The following is a 20,973-nucleotide window of genomic DNA, read 5'->3' on the forward strand; positions in this document are numbered from 1 at the left end:
TCAATTATTACATAGATATAGTCTCCTATGGACATTTCCGATCTCTATATAAAACGATACTAGAAGAATTTCGGCCTCCATAATGCTAAATAGTATAAAACTACCTTTAATAAATCAATTCGGTACAGGAAAGCAAAATGCCTAGAGGTGTCAATTCGTTATTCATATGAACTGAACGGTATCGCTGAATTATTTATTTATTGTATTGACAATAACAACGTTCATTTGCACGCATCGCATTTATTGCGGATTGATATCATTGATATATGAATAACGTAATCATTTTGGTTCGACGCTTGCCAATAATTTTATGATATTCCTTCGAAATAACTATAGGGAATTGATTCTGATGTTCGCCCAATTGAAAGCATGAGTTAAACAGGTAATTCATTAACAAATCTCATTGAGAATTGAGGAAAATTGTGTCTTAGTTTATGAATTTGCAGTTCCAAATAAAAACCAGTTACATAAAATTACATGAATAAATTCGAAGAGCGGGCAAAAAATTAAGAATTTTTCGCATGCATTAAAAATGTAATGTGTGATTTATTAACTACTTAAGTCTTCACTATTAAACATTATGTTTTTATTTCCTGTGTGTTCTGTGTTTAATGAATACTACATTCTGTTTTCGATTGTTAAAAAGACGAGTTTATATCCCCTTAAGGCTAGCAAAGCACCTGCAATGCTTCAGGTGTTACTGCGTTCTTATGTGATTGCGTCTCCATAAAATATACAGGGTGTCCCAAAACTCAACGTCAAGCCAAAACAGGGCGATAGGATTGATTGTAACCATCATGAGAAAAATCTGAAAAAAAATCTATTCCATGCAGTTTGAAAAATATGGGCATTTAAGAAAAACCTAAAAATTTGGTCAACCTGTAACTATTTTTCGGTTATTTTGGTTAATTTTTATTATTTTTGTTCATTTAAACTTTGGAACCGTAACCCTAAATAACATTTCTAGAACCACAGTCAAAAATAATGACACAATTGCCCCAAGTTTCCTTGAATTGAAGACTATTTGTTAAACTATGAATTTAAAATTTTCAAAATTTGTCGACTTTGACGGCCCCTCCTTTAAAAAAAATGTACTAGAGTATCTTGGCAAGTGCCATTAAAAGTTGGCGCATTTAATCAGGATTGTAAAAAAGTACAATACTTGTTAGTTTCATACTAAAAAAAATGAATGAAAAAATAAAAACCTCAAGTAACCCGATTTTTGCTAACCCATTTTATTCAGTTAAAATGTTTTTTATTCGCACAAACTCTTGGTAGGTTCTTAGTTTTACGGCAAAATGATAAGAGAGATGGATAGTGGACATGTTTGCCATGAGTGAGCGAGACAGATAGTGACGCCACTTTTACCAAAGTCAACAAAAGTAAGTAAAATTAAAAAAATAATTAAAAATCTTGACCTAGTTTACTTTAGGTTTATTGAAATAAAAGTCAGATAGGGAAATAACATTTTTTATTACAATAAATGTTCAAATTGTTTACCATCAGCCTCAATACACGCCCTACATCTTCTTAAAAAAGATTTACTTATTAGCCGGGCATATCCTCGAGAGTTGGTGTCCTCAGCAGCTTGAGAAATTCGTTCACGCAGCTCGGCTACTCGCTCAATGGGCTTTGAATAAACTTTTTCTTGGAGAACGCCCCAATAAAAAAATCCAGGGGATTTAAATCTGGGGAACGGGCTGGCCACGAGATAGTGCCTGAACGTCCAATCCACCTTCCCGGATATTCCTGGTCAAGGAAATCTCTTACTTGCACTAAACACGATCGGAACGAAACGGCGTCACTATCTGTCTCGCTCACTCATGGCAAACATGTCCACTATCCATCTCTCTCATCATTTTGCCGTAAAACTAAGAACCTACAAAGAGTTTGTGCGAATGAAAAACATTTTAACTAAATAAAATGGGTTAGCAAAAATCGGGTTACTTGAGGTTTTTATTTTTTCATTCATTTTTTTTAGTATGAAACTAACAAGTATTGTACTATTTTACAATCCTGATTAAATGCGCCAACTTTTAATGGCACTTGCCAAGATACTCTAGTACATTTTTTTTAAAGGAGGGGCCGTCAAAGTCGACAAATTTTGAAAATTTTAAATTCATAGTTTAACAAATAGTCTTCAATTCAAGGAAACTTGGGGCAATTGTGTCATTATTTTTGACTGTGGTTCTAGAAATGTTATTTAGGGTTACGGTTCCAAAGTTTAAATGAACAAAAATAATAAAAATTAACCAAAATAACCGAAAAATAGTTACAGGTTGACCAAATTTTTAGGTTTTTCTTAAATGCCCATATTTTTCAAACTGCATGGAATAGATTTTTTTTCAGATTTTTCTCATGATGGTTACAATCAATCCTATCGCCCTGTTTTGGCTTGACGTTGAGTTTTGGGACACCCTGTATATATAATTAAAGGATACAAAAGGACCTGTATCCGCTACAAAGGTTGTCAGCTTAAAATATAATAATCGCGAATATTTCTGAATGATAATATATTATCATACAATATGAAATAGGATATCGAACAACGCACGATGTCTCACGGTTCATTTTACGACTATCACCCAACGAGACGCACGTAATTGATAAAATACGAATTGTGAATGCGCATAAAATCGAGTGTTTTAAATAGCGATAAAAGCGTTTACATTAGCGTGCAGGATAATAAAATGTTATCTACTTATACTAGAACAGTTATATCTTAATGGTTGTAACGGGATTTTAGAGTAACCAAGTACATGTTTGTTCCAGGTAAGCCGACCGCAACGTGCACTTTATGCCAACCCATGCCTCGTGTCCCTTACGGTGAGTCAATATGCACCAATTACCTCCCCTTAATATGCCTGTATATCATGTATCGAGTTATTGCGTGGAACAATAGTATCTGATATCAACAACGGAGTATAGGTTGTGTTTGTGTATAGTTTTAAGAGGATAATATCAAAAGATTACTATATACATACATACTTTTAAATAGACCGTTGTTTATCTCTTCATAGTCATGAACAAAAGAAGCCGATATTGTAAAAAAAAGGTCAAGTAATTCCATGTAAAAATAATTGCACCATACAGGAATGACAATTAAACTAATACGTTAATAACATTATCAAATGTAGATACATTAATCATTCCACTCACGACGAGTGTTCAAAACATTTGAAAAATCAACCAGTGCTTCACAGAAACTGGGACAAATATGAAATTATGAGCGTTCCTCGTTAGACGAAACATGTTCATAGACGCTGAACGACTAACGTAATTATATTAGTCGTTCCTTTGTCCAATTGAATCCAGCAGTAATGAAGTGGGCAGTAGGTCGCAGGGTCGCCCGCCCGCATCGCTCCCATATTATTACGTGAATTCAAAAAGCGTCCTATAAACATTTCACCCTTATAGTTACTTATTCAGAGCGTACGCTTTAAAGTGTGGGAACATTGCTTACTGAATAATGCATTGAGGAAGATCTTTTTTGTAATACTTACGTCAGTTAGCGGTGCTTTGTTTGTTATTCATTATGATACTATATAAATTATGACAAAATTTCAAGAGTATCTACAACAGATGCTTGAATTTGTAAACAGCGTAAAAATTATTCGCAGCATAATATGTAATATACATAGTATACTCTCACATACTGTTTGAATAGTACTGTTTCATTTGAATTGCAAAAAATGCATGTACCGTATCATTTATGCAAAAACATGTGTAAGATGAATTGATATCTAGTTATCATTTGAAATATGTACGATAGTATTAATTTTACACTTGTTGTTTGTATTAAAGCTTGAACACAAAGAATTTAGCGAAAGACGTAAATATATCGTGATCGTATAGTGTAAACAAGCTACTATTGCGCTTAAAGCTCGCGTTACCCCCAAAACATATCGCGTTACATCTCATTCCAGATTGAGTCGGCTTTGTATTAATAATGTCATTAACGTTGGCCCAATAATCCCCGTTAACTAATTGCTCGGCTTCAACTCTTGACGCCAATTAAATTTCGTCACTCGATTCGGTTTTCGATTTTACGAGAGCCTGCAAAGAGCTCGGAAATGTACGCTAAAGCTTTAAAAGCTTCATTTTACTCCCATGTTTAGTGGGAATTCGTGTAATTTGTTCTTAAAACCCTTTAGACACACATAACACATAACACTTTAGATCACTTTAATTACTCGTATTTTTATGTAAAACATCTCAATAACATTTGAATAAATTGTAGGTGTATTATAGTTGTTGAGTGTGATCAAGGTAACCATATAAAATCGGATTCCTGTCCGCATTGATTAAATCATGTTGATAAATATAATTTAAAGACATAAAATATTTTAAACAATATTATTTCTCTACTTCCGTTATATATCTATAAACCGCGGCTCTATAAACAATAAATCTTATGCTTCGCGAATATTTTTATTAAATAGACACTTAGCCTTTTTCCTTCAATTTATGATAAAACTTGAACATTTCTACTGCAAGAAATATCAGTTTACATATCAATGTTTGTTTTTATGAAGGTCTCTTTAATATTTTTTTTAATTAAGCAACTTGAGTAGATAATAAAAGTTTTTGCGTTTGTTTACACATTTAATCTCATTGCTATCACCTCGCCTGGCACAATCTGTAGGCCAACATAGATAAATACATTTTTGGCCTTTCAATAGTCCTTAAAATTCATAACTGATACTTCCTGCTTATAAATAATATTAACAAATAACATTTACTGTTAGAAGAAACATTGAAATTTTAAATGTTTTTGCGTCCTTACATATTTGTTTAGCCATGAAGATTATTTAAAATGTTTAATACTGATATCCTGTATGTTTTTTCTATTGTTAGTGATAAAAAAAATATGTTTACAAAAATATTTGAAAAATTTAACGCATTCGATGTACATATTTCCGAATTTATTATTATCTAATGTAATATTAATGAATGAATTTTATAGATTTTGTCGTTCATCAAACGCAACCCGTATCCATATTCTTTCTCCCATTCCTTCACCCTAATTTTATTTTTCTAGCTATTTACTCACACAATTGGATTATTAGTATAATTATAGGCACTGACAACTCCATTTTCACTAATTACCTGTACCCACCTGTTTTCCTATTAGTCTGAATGACTAATGTGTTGTTTTGTCTTCAAGCGCATAATCGTAGGTCGTTTTTATTTCTGGGTAGGGGTTTAAACGTAGGTGTGATTTGCGTCAGGGAATAAAAGCGACCGATAGGTTAATCAAAACGGACCACGTGGGAGTTTGTGAATAGAAGTCGAAAATTGCTCTGAACGAAGTTTTCATTTTTGTAAACGAAATGCTTTTACTCTGAAGCAATAAAGTATTCGATAGTTCAGTTATGAAATAGAAAACATATTTTTCATCTATGAATGTCGGGAAAGAAAATATTTCATCTCCCTACCAATACTTATACGGCAAGTGGATAGGTTAAGAAAACGAAGTGTATTCGCATGTAACAGCCGTCCATTTTTTACGCAGATATATTTGTTTTGTATCTTATCTATATGAATTATTCATATACCTACTATAAAAGTAGTTCATTGAATTTAGGCCACTTGAAAAAGATTTATTATTTATTACGATTATATTCAGGTCAAACAATGGGCGACACCAAATCGAGCTGTCATAATGTTTAACGTTTTCGCTTCGTTTTAGCCAACCCTATTTAACTAATTCACTTTTGTCTTTATAAGCATTCTTGACCCGAATTGACTGTTTCGTCATTAATTTGAATATATACATTTAAAAGTCCGTTTGAATTCTGAATTTGTAATTAACGTATTTCGGCTAGTGCCGCAGTCGATGTTTAGATACGAATTCGCAAGGTCAGAATTACATTGTCATAATTTATTCGTTTCCTTATTTTTGTGTGCACTGTGATCTCACGGTTTGTTATCTTAAAGCACATTATCAATATCCAAGCGTTCCAAGATAATGTAAATACAGTGCGTTATGTAAATCGCGCTAATTTTTGCGAAGGTCGGTGTTGAGACCTCGCGAAAGGCAGTTCCGACCTCGAGTGTATCTCTGACGTATCGTGATATGCGCAGTATGTGGTGATAACCATTTGTTACTCTTCCTCCGAATTATTGTCCAGGCGCTCGTGGGACGAGCGACAACTCCTGTCATTAGCGCCCGCCACAAAGGGGCTAGTGATGTTTTGGAAAAAGCTCTACGCAAGTAAGTCGATACATTACTTGTGAACCGTGACTACGTTTATAGTTTATACATCCGGATTTATTTTGGTTTTTATTTAAGCACGTGTTTTTGTGACTTTAAATAACGATTTATATTTTATTTAAATCGACGTGGCCTTGAGACGTTTTCGGCATTATTTGATTATTGGACTTATAAATATTGTAATTGGTATTTGTTTTAAATACTAATAGACTAGAGCCGATAATTTTTGAAACAAAAAAAAATCGCAGTCGGATGAAACCCATTAGAAAAGGAGGGGAATATGATGAAAATAAAAGGAAAAATAAATTACGGTCAATCCGAGTTCGGGAAGTGGGAGGGGGGAGCTTTTAAGAGAAAAAAATGGTTTCTCTCGATTTCCGACAAAACTACAAGTCCTACGGAAAAAAGTTCAATGGCAAAGTTGTAGATAATAAAAAGATCTACAACTCCTGTATTCACAATTTTTTCACATAACCTCAAAATTTAGGTGAAAAATTCAAAAAACCAAGATTTTGGTTTTTTATTTTTATCTACTTCAAAATTTATTGTTTTTCTACGAAATTTGGTGGAAACTTACTTTATTATGTCCCAAATACACTGTAATTTATTTGATTGAAAATATTTATTTTTTTCGCCTTATTTTGAATGAATACCAAAAAAACAACCTAATTTTCAATCGAAAAGTCACCCGTCAAAATATCAGCTTTTTTCAAAAACTTGGGGTGCTTTTTATTCATTGAAATCTCTACTTTCATATGGTGTAAAAAAAATAAACACCACCATAGTAAATGTTCTCAGGAAATGCATACAAACAGTGTGAAAATTTGCTTTTACTAAATCAGGCACACTTCTCGAACTACCTGAAATGTTTTTATCGACATCATTTTGCTTTTGAATATGCTGTAAAATATTAAACTTAGAACAGATAATTATTTTTCTTTTGAAATATTACCGAAAAGCCGATACAAGAGAAGATATAGAGTTCGAGAAGTGTGCCTGATTTAGTAAAAGCTCATTATCACACTGTTTGTATGCATTTCCTGAGAACATTTACTATGGTGGTGTTTATTTTTTTTACACCATATGAAAGTAGAGATTTCAATGAATAAAAGGCACCCCCAGTTTTTGAAAAAAGATGATATTTTGACGGGTGACTTTTCGATTGAAAATTAGGTTGTTTTTTTGGTATTAATTCAAAATAAGGCGAAAAAATAAATATTTTCAATCAAATAAATTACAGTGTATTTGGGACATAATCAAGTAAGTTTCCACCAAATTTCGTAGAAAAACAATAAATTTTGAAGTAGATAAAAATAAAAGACCAAAAACTTGGTTTTTTGAATTTTTCACCTAAATTTTGAGGTTATGTGAAAAAATTGTGAATACAAAAGTTGTAGAACTTTTAATTACCTACAACTTTGCCATTGAACTTTTTTCTGTAGGACTTGTAGTTTTGTCGGAAATCGAGAGAAACCATTTTTTTATCTTAAAAGCTCCCCCCTACCACTTCCCGAACTCGGATTGACCGTAATTTATTTTTCCTTTTATTTTCATCATGTTCCCCTCCTTTTCTAATGGGTTTCATCCGACTGCGATTTTTTTTATCTTTTCATTATTTTTAAAGGCTTCTACCCCAGTCTATAAAGAGATTGACCCCAATAAATAATGAAAACTATGCTAAGTAAATATATGCAATAAATCATGTCAAAATTCAAGGCGATTTATTGATATTTGATTTGATTGTCGTACCATTTATTAAATTTCAACATTATTTATTAATTATGAAATAAGTAATAAACTTACTGTAAATTTATATGCAATATTACGACATACTTTTGTTTTAATATTACATATTAGAAATCTAGTTTTCAGAAACTCTATTGCGACTTTTATGCTTTTGTGTTCAAAAATAAAAACATGGCCTAGTTATGCACAAATTACTACTTACATTGAATTTCATCAGTCTGAAATTTGCAAATAAATATATTCATGATCTGTAAATAAAGACGATAATATGCGGTATACTATATGTATTGTGTATATTAAAGTGAAACTTTTATTACATCGTCTCAAACTTTTTGGTCTGTGTAGCGCATGTCGCGTGTATCGCGGCTGCCGAGTAGGTATACCTACTCGGCAGCCGACCGTCACGCGACATGCGCTACACAAAGCAGTGTTCGGAACCGTTCGAACAGTTTCACTTTTACTGTGGTTTCATAAAACCACACAACATTTTTTTTATTATTATTATAGCCTACAATCTACACGTTTTTGAGGTACAATTAAATTTTGACCGATTCCCGCTTATTTCCCACAAATATTTAACATGAAAGAATGTTATAAAAATAGTACATAGAATAACAACTGTACTATTGTTTGGGCTAATAAACATTGGTTAAACGTTTTACAGCTTAACCAAATGTACTTATGAAATGTTTACACGAATTAATAACAATTGTTACGACGTTGCTCTAAGGACGCGATATTTTGGTATGACTGAATCTATTATTAGCCACTGATATTGTTTCTTAGTCGTCTTTGAAGCTTTTCGATTGCCGATAACATATTATGTTTGAATAATTTAAAGTTAAATTTATCTGAATTCTGATACTTTTTGTGTAAGCGATTAAGGGCCCTTAGTAGGTGAACACGGCAAAATGGACTGTTTTCTATGAGCTATAATTGAAAATATTGAAGTTTTTTCGCACTGAAATTTCTAATATGTATTACAGAACGTATGTGTGATGGGATGACTGTTTCCAAAACACGATTGGAAAAATTTTGCTCGATAAAAAAAAATACTGAAGTTACCTCTAAAATATCATATAAATGCTCATTACAACTGTATTTTACGATAATAATTCGTATAAAATCACAAATACATAGGTATTTACCTTCTCGATTTCGTGACTGTTTTAGATTTAGAAAATACTAAATATTTTCATTCACTTTTTGATAAAAATGTGAATGGCGCTTACGATTTTAAGTTTCGAGCACGTTGATTCCATACTAAACGCGGATCCCCTCACCGCTTACCTCAGGCCCGAATAGCTGAATTTTCGCTGACCGCCTAACCCCTCTTAATAACAAAATTGAAACAACGACGTATAAGATTTTTATCATGTGGAAAATTAGGCAAGTAATAATAATCCAGAGAGCTCTTCTTAATAAATTATTGCCGTTTTACTTTTATCGGTGTATATTGTATGGAAAAATAAAAAATAAAATTTTCATTATTGTATGTATTCTGATCTGTAGAATAAAACAAAATAATCAGCATTTAAAAAAGATACAATAATGTAGAGTAGGTACCTAATTTAGTAAAATTAAAAAATTTGTACAAATAACAGTTATCACTTATTATTTAGTTATCATTAAAATTACGCAAATATTCAGGTCATATTATTATTTAAAATCAATATCTCAATAAGAAATGAACATCAACACACACCGCATTATCTTGATGTACATACATATAAATCAAAGGCGTTTACAATCTGCTAACAGAGTTAACCGCGTGGTAATGTAACATTGCCGGTTTATTGTTAGCTTATCAGACTGGCTGAGGTTAATCATACTGACTTGTAAAACCTCCTTGCAGTTTTTTTTTTAGATAGAGCAGTGTTCCTTTTTTGAATTTGGAAAAAGAAATTGGTGCCACATTCGATAAAGGATTTTTGTGTGTTATTTATTACGTTTTATTACGTAAGTTTTTGTGTGTTGATTACAATAAAAACTAATAAGTAGGTAAGTCATTGTTTTTTTCATGTTAATACTTATTTCTAGTAATAATTATTAAAAGCATTAAACTTAGGTACAAATTAATGATAGTCAAAACACATTTTTTTGCACTGATAAGCGATACGAAAAACCAAATTCAAACGAAACAATTAACTCATATCACTGCTATATTAATTATTATTGTGAAAGTTTACCGCGATAATACTGATAATAGCGGAATATTTGCTGGACTTCGGAAATGATCACGATGTTTACAATATAAATATAGGTTTTGAATACACATTATTGGTTTACTATATTTGTTAAATAGTACACCTTTGTTGTAAATATTACTTAAAGTAAATGTAAATAAACATTATTCATATATATTTGAAAATGAAACACAATTCCAGTGAAAAATAACATAGGTACCTACTTAAAATAATAATTCCATCTTCACAATAATTATCTTCGTAATTCAAAAAATAATTAAACATGTACCCAATGCATGATAACTGATATATTTCGCTATAACACGAGTCAAGGTTGACACTTAAAACTAAATAAAATTTAATAACACACAAAGATCACAGGGGCGATTTTAAATTCACGGCCCATAAGGATTTGGCACTTCGACACTCGTTTTGAATTTATAATACTTTTTTATAGCGTTGCCTGGTGGCACATGACGTAAAATACTCACTAGCTGTCGACGTAATAACGCAAAGACGTGATGACATTTTATTATCATTGTCCAATATAGCGTTAAATATATAATTAAAACTTCCTTGCTTCCACAGGCACATCATATCTAGGCTTCCGCATACGCCAGTAGACCGCAGTAACTAGGCACTAATAAAGTAAAATATGTTAAGTATTAACAATCACACATTCTGTCAATTAAGGAAATATTTATTTTAAGGTTATGTACATAATTTTTTAAATCATCACCACACCTTTATTGCAATTAAATATATCTCCTTTCAACATTGACCTTTTGTGCGCAATAAATTTCAACGCAAATTAAATCGCTATAAAACAACAACAAATGTCACCATATATCACAACGGTATAAAATAACTAAGCTATAATATGTATCTAGACCGCTTATCAGTCTGTGGTCCGGAATTCTAGTTCAAGGAGACTCGCAGTATGTGCCCAGTAAATTATTAAGCTCCCATTCGACTTGTCATGTTTATATAAACGCCACGTATGGTAAAGCTAAGATGCCGATAAAATTATGATCGCAATTTCGTTGGAAATACAAAATTATCCATCAATATTATATGAAATATCGTACAACGCTTTATCCCTTTAGTATCTACTTTATTAACTCTAAATGAAATGTAATTACGTTTATCTCATAAAAATTTATCGGCTCTATTACCCTTACAAGGTTAGGTGCGAGACGTTTGTTAGATACAAGTGATTTTTAATCTGAAAGAATGCTTTATATAAGATTGAATTACTGCAAAAAGTTTAAACATAACTTCCATAAACAGTGATTTATGCTATAAAATAATTTATTAATCAATTGGAATGTAAGTAAGGGACTAATTAATTATCACTTATAATACCACAAGAGCTTCAAAATTATCTGGCATTTCCCTCAAGGTTCCCTGCAAACAAATGAAGGAGTCAAGTTTTTAGTCAAGGTTAAAAAATCACGAGCGCCAAGCGCGAGTGATTTTTCCTGAAAAACTTGACGACTTTATTTGTTTGCAGGGAACCTTGAGGGAAATGCCAGATAATTTTGAAGCTCGTGTGGTATTCGGGAGATTATTTTTCCGTCCCAAATGTCGGCCAATAATTTCACAATTGAATTGAACCTGTCAGTTTGACGTCAACGACCAGAGAAAATTTTCAAAAAATTATCAGTATAATACCATGTAGGTTGTACCACGTGACGTCGAATGGTGCAATTCTATTGGTCGATATTTGGGTCGGAAAAATAATCTGTCATATACACTCAATAAGGTATTTACACGGAAAGCTTGTATATAATACTTATGATTTTTTGCCGTAAAGAAAAAATCATTTAACAAAATTGTAACTTTTAGGTCTGAAAAAGGAATATCATGATACTGCATAAAAATTTTCATTCAGGCGACGGATACGAATATGTAAATGACTTCGAAAGGTTCGCAATGAATTATCTTTATTTGCGCAATACCTACTTAATATACAAATATTTGCTTACAAATGATGAAACTGTATTATCAAGACAAATTTGTATTCCTTTTTTCATCGTTTGCGAACCATTTAAGACACATAATATAAGAACTTACTTACTCAAACATACCTTCTTAGATCGTCAATATTTTTAATTTTATAACTGGTTACTTCACAACTAAGGAACAAGAGAACATAATTTCTAATTGCGACATTTCGAAATTTAATTATATAGGAATAGAAATATCTGATTTCGATGGCCATTGTTCCATTAACATAGATACAGCTAGAGATCGCTGACCTTCTAATAACCTTAATAATCTTCGACCGCACTCTATGTCTTCGTAGGAGATATATTAACCCACTTTATTTACCCAGTACATACATTTGGCTAAGTAATTGTGGGTTCATAGGACTTAAACTGTGGCGTAGTCACGAACTTGACATATTATAAGCACAAATTATCCTATTCTTGGATATTCTATTAACGAACTTAGTGCATTTATTTAAATAGGAAGAAGATAATTAACCAATTGTATTTATGTGTTTCCGAATTTCGAAGAGTATATTTTTTTTTAAAGTTAATAATTCCGAATGAAATCAATGATAATATCATAAAGTTTTTAGAGGTTACAGCTGCTTATTGTATAAAAGGCAATAAAAGTTTTACTGCGATTAAAAGAACGCAAAGCAGCCTTGATGATTGTACCTAATGCGTATCAATCTTACGAGATAATGTATAATTAAACCGTAATGAAACAGAGTTCATTTTTCTTTTATACTTACTCTATATTTGGAACAGGTCGTGTGGTATTTTAATTACGTTTACTTACAGTTCTTTTCACCAAGTATATTGTGTTTATTGCCTTGTAGAAATACTATGAATCCGTTACATTTTAACAGACACAGATAAAGTCCAATTGCGAACTAAATAATAGAAATTGCAGAACAGCTAACACGCAGTTTTTAGTTTAGGTTAAAATAATAAAAATGGCAATGTAAGCAAATATTAAACAAGTTGATGAAGGCAACGCGTATTTGAACAAATGTGAGATTGACAAAAACTTCAAGGCTGAATGCAATACGAATTCAAACATTTAAAAGAAATCGGAAACGGTTGGTCAGTTCCCCTAATTTTGAATAACGCGGTATTAAATGAATTATAGTTTATAATGAAATTAAAAAAATGCATAACATAGGAAACGTGTGAGAATATCAATTTGAAATACAATCGTGGACTGTGTTTTGTGTAGGAATAAAATCGTTATTGAGTATCAAAATTATTAATTTCTATTTGGGAAATTGGGCCCCGAAGAGGCACTAACGAAGTTGTTGTAAGTTATATCTTATTTTTTTTACTTTTAACAGGTTTTGAGGTTTCAACTCAATAAAATACACGAAATTTTGTAAACACATTAAAATTTTTTGGTGAACATTCTCTTCAAAAAATTAAAAACGTGTTGGTATTCTAAAAACAGGAAAGTATCTTATAATTTTAAACATGATTCATGTTACAACAATGCTATAAAACCATCACAACCACGCGTATTTATAAAATCTATTTTTAAAATCGAATTGGATAGATAATTTAAAAAAAATCATATTGTTTCAATAAATGCAGACGCTTTAAATACAAGGCTTTTTGAACAAATGAAAGAGCAATTGTAAATATTGAGTTCCTAATTTATGAAAAAGCTTATAAGCATAATCATGCCCCCCGAAGTAGGACGCACCGACCGCATTTCAAGATCTCATTTCGCCTGCCAGTTGACGAGTCTGGCCTGTTTTCAACGTTTTTTCAGCATAAACCAATTTCGAGGCTTGTTTTCCTTTGTGATTCTTTATTTAAGATCGATCTGTAACCTATATAATCAATTGAAGAGGTCTTGCAGATATACATTTCTCGGTCTATAAATTAACGCCATATAATCGTAGAAATTATTCCAATGCATAAATGTCATACTGATAAATTCTGTAAAGTTACGTTGCATAGTGACGATTAATTCATTTTATCCGAAAAATAAAAACCCATGCTTAGTTCTCACATTTATACGTGTCTACGGAGATATTTTAAAACTTTTCCTATTTTAGCTTCAAAAATCCGTTATTCATGGCACAATATCAGCCATGAAAAATTTGACCGTATTGGCAATATATTCTAGATGTTTCCTAGCGAGCGAATAAACTGTGACTCGGAACTATTCCCCTTCATCCACACTAACGTTTGAAGCTAAATCTCATTCGACTTTCATTTATACTAACTGAACTTCACACTTTAATTTCGCAGTACTTTTTACACAAAAAGGTAAAAACTACGAATCGAGAATTGTACTACCCTATCGTCTAGTTAAATCTACATACATTCATTATATTATGTACAAGATATAAACATCTGATTATTAATTTATGAGAAAATTGAACATTGTTTATCTTATCGTTATTATCGGCCTTGATTTAGAAATTACAGCTAATAATAAAGTGACAATAGATAAAACAAGTTTTGGATAAAATAACTGAGATAAAGTTTTTATAGTTTTTACGTTGTTAGTGCATGGTGAATTGGTGACATCATCCATTGGTTTATTGCGTCATCGTTGAGCACCCTTTGTGGCTTATTAAAAGCACCCTCCGATACTTTGGTATTCATCAACGCCGTTTCAATTTTTAAATGGCGTTTAAGTTGGTCTATAGAATTATGATATGCATTTGTATTTCAATCACATAATTACATAAATCATAATAAATAAATATTTCAATATAAACAAGATAGTCATGTCATAACGGGCTTCTGAAAACTTTTATTACTTAGTACGTTACATAAAGTAAACATGAAAATGTCTTATAAAATTTAAGATAAAAACTTTCTGCTTGCTCTTTATTGAAATGCATGCAAGCGAATTTAATTATCACTGATCAAAAAGTATTCTCGGGTAAGAATTGAAAAAAAGATAAATTTGCATTTATAATGTCCAAAGAAAATAAATAACGTACAACGAGGTTGCATAACTAAATTTCCAAGACATCTAATATTAACTATGGCTCGAGTATAATCTGTACCATTCTGTATTTCACTTTATATGTAATCTGTGGTTGGAGGGGCCAACCCTTCGCTCGCTCAAGGTCACAGGGGTGCGAACGATGCTGCTGACGATACAATTAACTTTATTTATGTACCTAGCTACACTCCGCTTTAAATTGCATCAACAATGCCAAGCGTTTTATTTGTAGTGAAACAAGTTTTTTGATAAGCTCATCTGTTGTTATTTTATTGTAAGCCAATATTTGCCGGTGGCGGAAAATGTTTAATTTCCAGAGCAGATTACTTGATTAAATTATATATTGCTATCTGTTTAATCAGTTTATTATTTTCCTGTTCTGATATTCAGTGAGTGCTAAAAGTTTGGAAAATTAACAATTTTATCGGGTCCTTTTCTTGTCTATTTATTAATCGTTATGGTACCGAGAGGTCTTGTATCAGAAAGCTTTGCTACTACATTTAATGGTCACGGATTTAGATTAAAACCATAATCTGCATCTTCTGCCCAATATACGTACAAACTTAACAATATTTCAAGCTAATACAGCAAAACTTATTGAATAATCCATTAAAGCTTCCACCTGAACAGCAAAAACTAATTATCAACTAAACGTCGACCGCATTATCCGTTGAGTTGTCCGAATCCTCGCCGTAAGCGAACGGCTAAAACAAGCTTGCTACAAGTTTTTGCCGCCGTTCGGCTAGCACCTATACTATTATGACATTTATTAACGGTTTGACAGACAAATGACGACATTTATAAGCTTTTTATAAAACTTGTTTTTATGTAAAATAAATGTGAATTAAATATGCTATATATTTATAAGTTATAAATAGGCGTACAGGTAAACTATTAGGAACTTTTCATGGATTGGCTTGTGTATCGTTTAAATGATTTGGCGACTCTTATAAAAGTTTATAGATTGTAGGTTTTTGTGCAATTTACTTGTACTCTGTATTTAAGCAATATTTTTTTCTTTTCTTATAAAAAATACTATATTTAAATTCACCCTAATTAAAAACACTTAAACGCCTTTTCCTTGCTAATTTATTGCTTACATACAGTAGCAAAGAAATATCTCAACATATGCTAATGAGGGGATTTACGTTTCATGCTTTTTGATAAACAACTTTTAAAAATGTAACACAGTCCAACGCAATAATTTATCCACTATTCTACAACATATTTATTACACGAAGTACCATCGCGTGTAATTAATCGACCTTTCAGTATATTTTGCGTCGGTAATAAAAAAGAAAAGTTGACCCAGTGCCAAATATTTTTATTCACAGATCTGTCCACACGTACTCCGAAAGCATTTTTAATCTGTAGCCTTTATTATCTTTGGAACTTAACTGAAAGACGGGGGTAATGCACGAGAGCGGCGAAAAAGTGAAAAAAATAATGAATCCATCGCGTCTATCCGAGGACGACGACCTCACAAATACGCTCTTTGACTCTAGTATGAATGCAAAAAATAAACACGATGATTTTATAAAAAATGGCGGGAAGTACATTATTCAATAAGTTGTGTTGAATTCTTAGTGGAATTTGATTTCAATGAATCTTTAACAGACTTGTTTCTATGTACCTATATGTATAAAACACATTTGAATTTTCAATAGGTCATATCATACGTATTTTTTATAATTTTCATTTCTTGCAATTCTCAATTCTTGAATCTTCTAACGATTTCCAATTTAATATCATATTAATTAACATTATGTTAACAAAACTATATTTGTGGTTAATAGGCGATTAATCGTCCTAAAATGTCTGTTGTTTTTACTGACATACTCAAAAGAGATTAAGGTTCTGACCTCGTAGCGGATTCCACTTATCTGGATACTTGCAGAAACTAATAAAGTAGTGAAGTTATTTAAGATTTTTAATGTATTTAATTTAGAGCTGTTGCTAAGCTTTCAGATCATTAAACAAATATTTAATAAAACGCCAAAAATTAACAGTAACTCGGCCAATCTCATGGAGACATTATATATTACGTCATAGCTGCGGTCGTTGACTGAATGTTTTTACGTAGATTCAACAGCAGATTTCACCATGATCTCACGCTTTATATTATACAAGGATATCAGGCTTCGAGAAATATAGATTTTTTTCTGAACATATCTCTTTTAGTCACTTATTAATATCGTTTTCAATTATTTGACTTTAAATTGAATAAAACATCAATTAAGGTTTTGCCTTTGTAGCAAAAAATATGACGCTTCATTGCTCAATTCCATATAGAGAATCCAATGGTTTTTATTAAAATACTCATTACCCGTTTTGGCTTGCTTATTCTTTGCTAAATTTATTATATCTATAAGACAAGGGCTATTACTAGATACATAAAATACGCCAAGACTATGGTAAATTATCATTGTTGGATTATATTTGATAAGTATGTAATATTATGCATAAAATAGGTAAGCATTATTATTCAAAAAAAATATTTAAAGATTGATTGATTTATTACCATTAATAGTATCGAAATATCATAAAATTGAGTAAAAGTAATGTATATTTATTTATTAATATGTAAGTAGTATAAGTATCTGTATTACATATTATACATAATATATGATTATAAACTAATTAACAAATATCGCTAACAGGCCATAACAATACGTCATCATTGACTTATAAAAATAACAAATAATTAATTCCTATAAAAACAATCTATAATATGTATAAATACGTTTAAAGTTATACAATACGTTAATATGAAGTCATCCGTATAGTATAGAATCGTTAATACATAATTATATTTTCTAATCATAAAAAATTTTTCCAATACATAATCCTTATGTATAAATAAGTAATATATTTTATTTCTGCTTAAGTAAGTTTGTCTATGGAAGACTGAATAAATTGTTAATATTTATAGATAAATTAAAAAAAAACTACACAATAGAAAGTCTATGTAACATTTTGATTTTTGAACAACACTAATTAACTTTGTTTTTTTTTATCCTGCTTCTTGGAATGGAAAATTTATCATATATATATAAATTATTAATAGGTATTTTATTTTAAGTTTAAAATTCGCCATTTTTGATCAAGTTTTTAATAGGAAAAAGTAAGTAATAAGAATAACTTCTAGATACCCATCTCTAGAAGTTGTTGTTCAAAACGTAACAATGCTATTTTAAGATGATTATACATATACTAATTGTACATTTTATACATAAATTAATATTGATATAAATCGATAGCAATGTTTCTTTACCGCCCTTTGCGTGTGGTTAACTGAAAAAGTATTAATTAATTTTCTATATAACCCAGTGAGTCCAGTACAAAATCAATCGCGCTCGAACCCAAGCTAGTTATGTAAATGAGACTGTATAAATACTCGGATAAATACATACGCTAGCGATATAGCGAATTGGCTGTTCAATTTAATAACATTTGACGCAACATTACTTTAGTTACTGTTTATTTAAACAAAATTCAATGTAAGCGACATAAGTGACATAGCTATCGAATTATCCAAGATATGATATAGGTATAAAAAGTGAATTCCATACATTTATTTATATCAAAGCAATTAAGTTAACTCTTTTAAAGTACATATGTATATACTTTATTCCTTGTGAAATATTTGTTGATGATATTAGAATAATATTCTCATAAACAGAAGAAAATTAATAATTTGAACAAAGACGGTTATATCTAATCATTCCCTGCAGTATCTTATTTTATCTCATCTAAACCTTAATAATTGGTGTAATAACTCATCAGTGTTCCGCCAAAAAAGTCTATAAAACATTTCTAATTCGCCAAGGTCTAACCTTATCTGGCCAAAAATAGAAAAGCAATAAATGAATAATAATAAAAAAATATCTATTAATAGTATGCTTATCGCAAAACATTATAAATAAGTGAAAAATATAATGCATAAGTGAATTTCTTCCGCTTCAGTATTCGTCGCGGGCTGCGCGATCGCAATTTGCGATAACAATTGTTTCACGGCCAAACAATAGTAGTGTGAAGGAACTCTGCACGGTTCTAAACTCACATTAATTCAATCATAAATTCCAAATTCCGATCAGTATTTTTTACTATTAAGTATCGCTTTTCACGCGTACTTGTGAACTGTGAAGATTGGATAAGGAAGGCTGTTTTTAAAACTTACAACATAATATTATGGTACATATTTGATAGGGCAGTAATTTCTTATGATGAAAAACAAATGAAAAGTGACTTATTGGAATAGAACTACGAATTATAGTTGTAATTGTCTTCTATTTGAGGTACTAATACGTGCTATATTTTAAATAGTTTTTGCAAAAAAATGAAATTATGTGAACTGAAAACCTATCAAAGATATCCCTCTTATCTTTACAACAACCATGAATTAACATATAAATTATTATGAAATTTTGATTACACGACATATATACCACCTATAGGTATATTCATACCTTTAAAACGACGTCAAAATAATTTATACGGTTTAAAAAAGCAAGGTTGTAAATTAATCAATATGTTAAATAATGTTACAACTATTTGCATAAATCTAATTATATAACATATGAGTTACACATTTAAGACTTAAAATAGGTTAGTAGTCAAGCGAAGACTCGTATACAATATTAGTAAATTATTAACTCTTTGTGACATTTAAAGAATGAAAATAGAATCGAGATAAGGATTATCCTGCCGACTTTTGTGTTTTAGTGTTATTTATATATAATCGTCTTGAATGAATAACTCCGTTCTAAGAAAATTTAACTGTATGAAATATTTTAGATAAATCCCTTTTGAACGAACGAAAAATAACAATATAAATGAAAGTACATAGTCAATTTAGGAAAAACTCGAAAGCTTTACGTTAGTAATTCATTAGAAATGTTTAAGATTAGTTCCAGCTTTGGTGGTCCATACATTACTATGCAACCAGCGCTACCGTTACAAATCCAAAAGCCATTCTTACTTTTTGTTAACATTTTAATAGACGTAAAAATTACCGTATCTTCATACTAAATACATTACCGTTATCGATTCTATTGCTATCTTAAAAACAGATTAAGTTTCTACGAAAACAATGTGTACTGAAAATATTTAAGACAAACATTTGGAGGTAAGATTACACAGACAATATTAGCTTAGTACACACGGATCACATTTTATTTCTTATATAGTTTTCATCGTTTCATAAATACCGATATAATTATTAGAAACACGTTTGATAAATCTCGGCAGTAAATGCATTACGAAAACAAAATTATCAACGAGATTGACACCGTAATTATATAAAATGAGATATTTAAGGTGCGCGAGTGGGGGGGTCTACGAGACCGCAATCGGTGTATGAGATTATCTAACGTAAGTGCGATACCAAACGCCGAGCTTTTTGCGGCTCCGTGCGGCCGCGGCGGGCCTAATTGCACGCTCCGTGTCGCTAATTGAACGGTTAGTAACTAGTATCTACACGGCCGTGTTTGCTCACAGATTATATGCTTTGAACGATACACTTTTTAATAGCATATCTTAAGATTTATTCATACTCAACAACCGATCGATGCGTCAACGGTTAACGCAGATACAACGCAATTAGCGCAGTAATACGATAATTTTGACACGCCCGATAATGATAACACTTAAATGACATTTGCATATAGAGGGCCCTCAATTAAAGATTAACGTTACACAATTATATTTTTTAACGCGTATAAAATATTAAATAGCAGCTTAATGTCAAGAGCGCTTATCTTATGCGATCATTTTGATCTCTTAGCCTTTAAAACTTCCTTGAAGTGAACTGAACAGGAGAATGCTAATTGGCATATATCCGTTTTGTATTTTTCATAAAGCATATTT

General features: G+C 31.1%; 1 protein-coding gene across 3 annotated transcripts in view; it reads left to right on the plus strand.

Moving 5' to 3' along the window:
• Hers (Histone gene-specific Epigenetic Repressor in late S phase) overlaps positions 1-20,973 on the plus strand; it is a 172,476-nt gene that overhangs the window by 132,569 nt on the left and 18,934 nt on the right. For 2 of the 3 annotated variants that reach the window (XM_089697318.1, XM_089697319.1), the window contains exon 5: positions 2,773-2,826. The exons of the other annotated variant lie outside the window; for it this stretch is intronic. In XM_089697318.1, the coding sequence (XP_089553444.1) occupies positions 2,773-2,826 (54 nt within the window). The remainder of the gene's footprint in view (positions 1-2,772; positions 2,827-20,973) is intronic. 3 annotated transcript variants of the gene reach the window in all.

The sequence above is a fragment of the Colias philodice genome, chromosome 7, assembly GCF_061535455.1.
Source record: "Colias philodice isolate Cphi_HAF_F1 chromosome 7, ilColPhil1 Martin Lab GWU primary, whole genome shotgun sequence".
In the NCBI taxonomy this organism is placed as follows: Eukaryota; Metazoa; Arthropoda; class Insecta; order Lepidoptera; family Pieridae; genus Colias; species Colias philodice.